The sequence below is a fragment of the Vigna unguiculata genome, chromosome 1, assembly GCF_004118075.2.
Source record: "Vigna unguiculata cultivar IT97K-499-35 chromosome 1, ASM411807v1, whole genome shotgun sequence".
NCBI lineage: Eukaryota > Viridiplantae > Streptophyta > Magnoliopsida > Fabales > Fabaceae > Vigna > Vigna unguiculata.
The window spans coordinates 16,806,345-16,814,821 of NC_040279.1; the positions used below are offsets into that span (position 1 = coordinate 16,806,345).

Here is an 8,477-nt window from a genome sequence, read left to right on the forward strand (position 1 = left end):
TAAATATTATTTTCAGTACCATAAATTAAGAGTCGCTCATAATAATTTAACTAAATTTTATTCATAAAAATAATTTTATAATTAATTTAAAGGTTAAATATGTTTTTGGTCCCTTAACTTTCAGTAAATTGTGGAATTAGCCCATTTCAAAATTTTGGACCAATTTAGTCCTTCATTTTTCGAAATACGTAGATTTAGTCCTTTTAATCAAATTTTTTCAAGTTTATTTGACATTTCAAGCACGTTTCATAATAGTATTTGACTAAACATTAAAGCAAAAATGTGTCAAACAATATAAACAACCCAAATACAATCCTGAAATGCGTACGAAACATTAAATAAACCTAACAAAATTTGATCAAAAGGACTAAACTCACGTATTTCGAAAGATGAAGAACTAAATTGATCCAAAATTTCGAAATGGACTAATTCCAAAATTTACTGAAAGTTAAAGGACTAAAAACATATTTAATCCTTAATTTAATAAAAGTATATTAATACTATTTTTTCTTAGACCTTAAGCCATCTTTTCTTAACTGAAAAATTATGTAATTAGGTTTCAATGAACCCACTAAATAATTATTCCACAATTTACTAATTGTAAAAACATAAAATAAAAGTGTATCCTAATTTTAAGTCCAATAAATACAAAATAAAAAAGTTAAGTCTTTTTGGAGCAAGGGTTCTCTACTCATGATGAACTCATCGTTGTAGTTTGACTTGGGTTAAAGTGATTGAATTAGACATTTTTTTTTCTAGTATAAATCATGTGTTGTTATCCCTTATGTCTCACTATTATTCTTGCTTACATTCCATGTTTGCTTCTCTTGGAAATTGAAAACATTAAATAACATCTCAAATTTCAACAAAAATAAATTCAAATTCAATAAAATAATCATTTTGTTTACGAAAAACTTTACTAATTCAAATAAATCACTTCCCGTGCACTCAGACTGTATTTTTAACATATTTCTCCAGGTTAATTAAGAACACGACTAAGTTATTGGCAAGAGTTAGTATTTTCTAGCACAAGTCTTCTAGTTTATTACCATAATGCGGACATCACCATGTGTCCAATAAATAAGTTTAAGCAGATCTCTCTTTACTGCAGAGCATATTTGTTCATATACAGGAAACTAATGTAGGTATTAATTATATGTTCACAATATTCCAATTGGGCCGCTATCATCTTCACATCTACTAAATATAGTTCAGAGTCGAATACAACATTTCGGATAAATACACCTCAAAACAAGATTCACACAAATAACCCCCACATGAAGGCCAAAAGTCCAGCTCTAGCTAGATTGAGCTTTAACTACATGATTTGACAAAAAAGGTTTGAGTTTCGTAACCAAAGGCAGTATCGTTTCGGCTCACAAGGACAAAAGCATTTTCACATGATGAAAACAAACTTGATGCCCTATATTTGCGGCATCCGAAAGAGGAAAAACCACTGCAATTGAAGATGAAAGAAACAAAGGGTGCAATTGAGTGAAACAACTTCTCGATTTAGTACCAAAAAGACTTCATAATCTGCCCATCCACTCAATTGAAGAATGCCCATCAACTTCATAATCTGTATTGAGAATAAAAATTCAAATTCTGACACAATGAAAATGACAGTATGTTAGAAAGTTGCAGAACTCTAAATAAAAAGTAGAGTCAACAAGGGGAATAAGATGCTTACAGAATGATCAAAGTCCGGAGTGTCTAATTCCAGCGTATCCAGGACAGATATTCCACAAGATTCGTTATCATTTCTAGCTATTTGGTTATCATAGAATGCTAAGTCATAGAGATTGCTGGAGTCCAATCCAGAATCATTTAACAGAGCAGAAGAGTCTAAGATTTCCTTGCACAATAATATGTCGTCCAAGCCATCATATTCAGTGTGTTCCTCAGCTTGTGATTCGCCAGGTAAACATGCAGAATTGTCTAGGTCCTGAACATCAGATATAGGGGCATGTGATTCTCCAAGAATTGTCTAGTTCGTCAAAAAGAAAAAAAAAGTGAATTTTAGTAAGCCAAAGGTAGACGGTAAAAAAATAGTAAAATTGTTGCACAAGTTATGTACTCATTACTCACTAGAATTAGAACAAACTTCACAGAAAATCAAGACACGGAAAACTGTTTTATGCTGGCTGTTTTCACTGGTAATATTATGCTTGATTACTCTTTTCCGTTTGATTTTTCTAAAAGATAATTAACCATATAGTGAAACTAATAATCATATTTAACTAATATGCATCAAATATAGTTTACTCACCTGGCCAGAAGGCAGACGTATAGTTTCATAGATACAATCATCACAATCAACAGAGTTTCCTACACGAGGTGGTGGATGGGGAGGATTTGGTTTTGGAGTCCTTGGACTGGTTCTTGACACTATATTGTCAGGAACTTCAACCATTGGATTGTCCTCATTGTTCTCAGTTTGCTTTTGCTGTTGATAAAAAATTTTAGAAACCACATACTCACCTTCCTTTTCTTCTTCTTCCGTCCCTAGATGATACTGATGCATTACCCAGTTGGATTTGAAGGGTTTGGACCCACTCTTAGATCTTACATGAAGAACCATGATTTTCTTAAAGCCTTTGCACATTCCATTTTGTATTATAGCTTTCGTCCTACCTGTCTTGTGCCAATGCCAATGTTCTTCAGTCAAACCCTGTTGATGATGAATCTTTCTACGCTTTCTTTGACCAGTTGCATAAGCATTTATTGTCTTGTGAAAGAAATGGAAATAACTCCCATCTTTTTTAGCACCTGAAGAAACAAAGAGACAAAATTTGACAATAGCCAAAACCTTTAGGGATTAAATTATAATAAAAAGATAATCATGAATAGCAGTAACTAATGTTTTTGGCAATCAAAGAAGGTTGCCTTCCTTCAACCCCTATCACTGAAGTATTAAACATATCTATCAATTAGCATGGCTTGAATCTTGATTAGGATCAGATCTAAAGGGGGATATTGAGATTTGATGAACTTAAACTTTTAACATTATGGATAATATTCTGCTTTATTTAACCTTTTCAAAAGTAAAATTTTAAGAAAATTGAATTGAATTCTGAGGTGCAGAAAGAATTCTAATTAAATTAGCGGGTCATTCAATGATATATCTACATACTCCATTCCACAAGGGGCATCCCTTGTCACTTACACAGGTAAGAAAGTATTTGATCAGTCTTCCTTCCACGTACTTTTCTGGTATGACAGGTGACTTTATTTTACCAGTTCATTTATCAATCAAGTATAACGGAAAGAGTGCAAAAGTTTATATATTTGAATTGAAAGGTAAAGGGTCAGAGAATTCTTACCTTGAAGATTTTCTGGATGAGTGCAGCAAATACCTTGGTCTCCTTCAAGAGTTGAGATGAACTCGTTGATAAACATATCTGGCTGTGTGTTTCCAACACCACATTTTCCTGCTAAATGTTCCAAGAGTTCTACATCAGAAGGATCAAACTTAACACCAAGAGGAAAGCCTGGCCACTCACTAGAAACCTGTATGCAGAAAAATATTCGTAATGAAACATCTGCTATCATTCAAACTCGTGCTAAGCTTTTTCAATAATTTAATCCAGGTACAGAAGTAAAGTATGCAAACTGTTTCACAAGCACATTTCATACTGAAATCAGTAGTAACATGAAGAGCAAAGGTTGCTTCTAATACTGTATTAATAGTGCATGTTTCAATTTGAGTAAGCTATGAATATAATTCTGAATTCCATCACACATACATCACTGTTATCAATACGATAATGACAGTTAGGACATTCTCGATATGCCCCACAATCCTTGATTTGATCGGCTGAAGATAGAGTAGTGTTCTTCACTTTCTTTGCAAATCCTCCAACGTCAATAAGCCAGCTCCTGCAGAACAAATTAACAAATGTATTCTATGTAATCACTTCACTCCATAACCAACAAACAAAAATAGATGAAGAAATTTTAACACATTAACTGGATACAGATAAAAAATGCCAGCTAGAAAACAAAAATCAATCAGCAAGCCCTAAAAGGTTCTTTGTTGAGGAACCGTAGCAGGTATGCGGACATAAACTATTACGACATCAACATTTCATCATTGAAAGGACTCACATAATTCGTGCATAGGTGGATGAACCTGATTCCTTCTATCATTGAAAGACAAAACACTCAGTTATTTAAGAATGTCAATTTCATATTCTGAATACCAACCATGGATAAACAAAGAAAATCATGCAAGAAGTAACAGAATATGAGGGAATCGCGGGAACAAAACACAATGCATTGGTAAAGTGTTATGAGCCAAAAACAGAAAATAGACATGCAAGGGCAAGGTGAAGATGAGTAATGTTACGTAGTACAACGACATTAAATAAAATCATAAGCAGAAGAAATATTTTTTCCCACCCAATCCGCAACCAAGGATTGTTTATACCTTATCACCCAATAGGGAAGAAATCCTGCTCCTGACGCATGACAGACATAACATTCAATAGAACGTAATGTAGATTTCACTCTTCATATTCCCTCTAGAAAAAACTGTTTTAACAAGAGGCTTATTTGAGGATCGAAAGGCAAAAAACAATAAAAACAACTTCAAAGCTCAAAATGTAGTTTCTTTCAAGGATTATCAATATCATGTGATGCAAACCAATTTCACTCATTGTCCATATTCATCACAACTTCTATTACAGTTTACCCCTGTAATTTCACTGACTGACATAAGTAACTATGAAGCCCCAGCAAGTCTCCACACTGCTTCATTGAAACATTCACTACTATTAATGGGTGTATTTCAAACTCCCAAAAGAATATCAAATCCTTGTGCAGCACTTCCTAACTTTTAACCTTCGCACATTGCAAGAACGCAAGACACCGCCCCATTATCACACAGAAGCCACAAATGGGAATATCACAACAAACAATAATTTCAAAACATGAAAAAAAAAAAAACATCCACATTCATCGTTGGCCATCATCAACCCCAGAGGACACAAAAAAAAAAAAAGAAACCTTGGCATACCCTATACTGCACAGAATCTCTTTTTCCTCAAAACTCAACCGTCACACCCACATAAGAAAAAAAGAAAGGAAGCAGCTTTTTGAAACAAAACGTATCTATCCAACTTCAAAACGAAATCTTTTGCTGGCAGTGTTAAGAATCACTTATTCTGAACTCACCTAGCCATTGTATCGAAGAAGAACAAAAAACACATGCAATAGGCACCTCCAGCGTATTCGACTAGAACAACTTTTTTGCTGTTCTCAGTCGGCAAGGCGAAAGCGACAGCGTAAGTGAGCGGGAAATTACACTAAGGCATATGTTGGAATTGGTATGGAAGAGGCTGGGTGTCCGAACCTATGCCCCGTACAGGATCTTCACCAAAATATTTAAAAGGAAAAAAATAATATATTTAAAATTTATATATTTAATAATTGTTATTAATTTAATAAAGATATATATAATTAAGTATTGAAATTTTATTTAGAAAAGTTACGGTTTTTAAGTCGTACGAGATGTATAATCTATTTTAAATAAATTTTTTTAATTTTTTCTATTTTACTTTTTTATTTATTGGATATTTTTATATTTGAGAATGTCTTATTGTTGTTAAGTTTTAAAGAATTAATATGAAACTCTAATCTATAATTCTTCAAATATTAAAAAATGATTCATCTAATTGGATCATTAAATCTTATTATCATATTTGAAAATGTAAAAAAATAAATCTATTTTGTTTCCATCTTTATAAATATTTTTCCTTCACTCACTTTAAAAAAATGAATATAATATTTTATTTTTCATCAATATATTTATTTAAAAAAATTTAAGACTAAAAATAATTTATTAAAATTTAATCAAAAATTGAGAGACAACAATTAAAAAAATTATATGATAATCAAGCAAAAACTAAAAAAGGTTATAAAAAAACATATTTTATATAACTTTTCCTTCTATATTTATAAAAATATAAATATACAAAAAAATTATGAGATTAAAAAAATATTAATTTTTAAACTAATATTTCAATATTAAAAAATAAGAGAGAATTACATTTTTATCTTAAAAAATCAAGAGAACACATGAAAAAATAAGAATAAAAAGAAAAAAGTTGTGTCAAACTTCCATTTAAAGAAACAAAATAAAAGAAAACATACAAATGTGAAAGATGAGTAAAATATGAGAAAGACTTAAAAGATGACAAAAGAAAATATAAAAAATATCTCAATATTTTTTTTTATTATATTTAATTGTATATTTTATATTTTATTATTTATTAAAAGTCTATTTAATTAATTTTCATATCAATATAATATATTATATATATTTTTTAGAATTTATAATTACATATTTTTAAAGAAAATTAGAAAATTTTGGATATATTTTTTAAAAAATTTAAAAATTTTGGGGCCCATAACCCCTTAACCTTACACTATAATCCGCCACTGCGTCCAAGGTGTTTTCTTAACAAGCCTGTGGTTCGGAGGTGCGGGCCCCAATGTTGACCCAACGGTGTAGTATAAGGTGTAGCTTCGAAAACCGAGGAAGCGCTACTACGAACCTTGCTCATCAAGCTAAAGCTAAAGATGGCCACGCTGTTAAGTATCACGTTGTCATTTTTTAGTCGGATATACAAGATACCGGTATGGGACCCGTGTATATGGACGGATTTTTTATCTTTTTGTGTTATTATTGTTGTAGATATTTTGTTTAAATATTATATACTATATTAGTTAAAAACTAAATTAAAGTATTATTATTATTATTGATTTAATTTATGTAAATTTGTAAATATATTATTTAGATTTTGGTTAATTATGACAATCTATTTTATTATTTAATTATTTAAGACCATTGATTAGGTGTATTATATATTGATATAATCTATAGTTACACAATACATAGTTTATAGTTATATTTAATTTATATTGAAATATTGAAATGATTTCATTTGAGAATAAATCTGAAGGGTGTGGTTTTGGCGGCAAGGTATAATAATCAGATGTTTTGTAAACTTTTGTTCGGTGCATATATGCATATCGTTGTTAAAATAAAAATATTAGTATATTATGAACTTTTGTCCCATGTAAAAGTATTGTACACATATGAATAATCAACTTAAAGAAAAATGGAAAAAATACAAACATATTGTGAGATGATATAGTCCCTATTAAAAGTTTGAGTAACTAAAATTGATGTTAAAATTTTTAAACAAAAATACATATAGATATTGTTATCAACGTAGACATTGAATTTATAATAAAAGTTAAACATAATACAGTAAATATGAAAGTATTATAGTAATTAATTTTGTTTTTAATATTCAATAAATAATAACAGATAAAATAAAAAATAAAAAAATAAAAAATATCTATAACAATATATAAATAGGATACCTTCCTTTGTGTCTACATTTCGTTATTTCAGTCTTACCCTTAATATTATTTTAAAAATTATAACTATAACATTTTATATATACCAATATATAAAGAGAAGACCAATGCATACACACCTGTCCTGTTTAAATATGATATTAACAGTACAATGATGAACTTAGATTCTAAAATCTATTTATGACGCAAATAATAAGAAAAACAATTGATTATTTAAAAAATATTATTAGAAATAGATTTAAAAATATCTTTATTGGAAATTGTGTTTTCATAAGTTGGAACACGCTTTTGCATTGTTTCCTGAACAGTTATAATTGTGACATTATCTTGTAATATGTCGATTTTGCAATGCAATTGAAACAATTATAATATTGGAATATGAAACCATTTGAGTCATTTATGTAAATCATTTAACTAATATTTATTAAGGAATTCGTAAATGTAAGCAATTTTAATTTTGGAATACGAAACCATTAATTAATAATATATTAATTTTCTTGATTTATAAAAAATATTTTATTTGAAATATGTTTATAAAAAAGAAAAGATGGGTAAGAGAAGATGCAGAAGATTGTTAAAATTTGATTGCTAATGAAGAAGTAGAAAATTGATAAACATTAGAAGTATATATAATATAAACAAAGTAGGATAATGATAATTATTCCGAGAGTCACAACTGTACATCATGATGGTTTGAATTTATTGCATGTCCTTGGGAACTAAAACATTTCATTAAATATTATATATATAAACAAAATTGATATGACTAACTAATTAAATATATCAAATCAAATATATATTCATGATTATAAAAGCACTATATTAAATTAAATTTATACATATTGAAACCGTGACAACTGTATAGCATAACAAAAAACATGTGTGTTCTTCATTCTCTCCATGAATCTCAAAGAGAAACCTTCATTAAACAAAGGAGTAGTTAAGATAATCTGCTTCATTATGTTCTGTTAAAGTAAAGTGTTGAAATATTATGTAATATGGTCCCGTACAAGTAAATACAACATGAAATTGATGTTAACATTTTTAGATAGAAACACGTACATATTACATTAAAATGAAATGGATAT

At 29.3% G+C, this 8,477-nt stretch overlaps 1 protein-coding gene across 6 annotated transcripts; it reads right to left on the reverse strand.

Moving 5' to 3' along the window:
- Positions 1-1,084: 1,084 nt before the first annotated feature.
- Positions 1,085-5,342, reverse strand: LOC114179893 (SUPPRESSOR OF GAMMA RESPONSE 1-like). 6 transcript variants are annotated; one of them, XM_028066402.1, is made up of 6 exons: positions 5,176-5,342; positions 3,747-3,879; positions 3,324-3,510; positions 2,270-2,769; positions 1,691-1,945; positions 1,085-1,579 (listed from the first exon to the last, which is right to left on the reverse strand). In XM_028066402.1, the coding sequence occupies exons 1-6, from the start codon at positions 5,208-5,210 to the stop codon at positions 1,424-1,426; spliced, it is 1,266 nt and encodes a 421-aa protein (XP_027922203.1). In that variant the 5' UTR covers positions 5,211-5,342; the 3' UTR covers positions 1,085-1,423. The 6 variants fall into 6 exon arrangements, with proteins under 6 accessions (XP_027922203.1, XP_027922186.1, XP_027922219.1 ...); XM_028066385.1 differs by having other exon boundaries at positions 1,691-1,987; XM_028066418.1 differs by having other exon boundaries at positions 1,691-1,987; positions 5,018-5,176.
- Between the last annotated feature and the right edge of the window lie 3,135 nt (positions 5,343-8,477).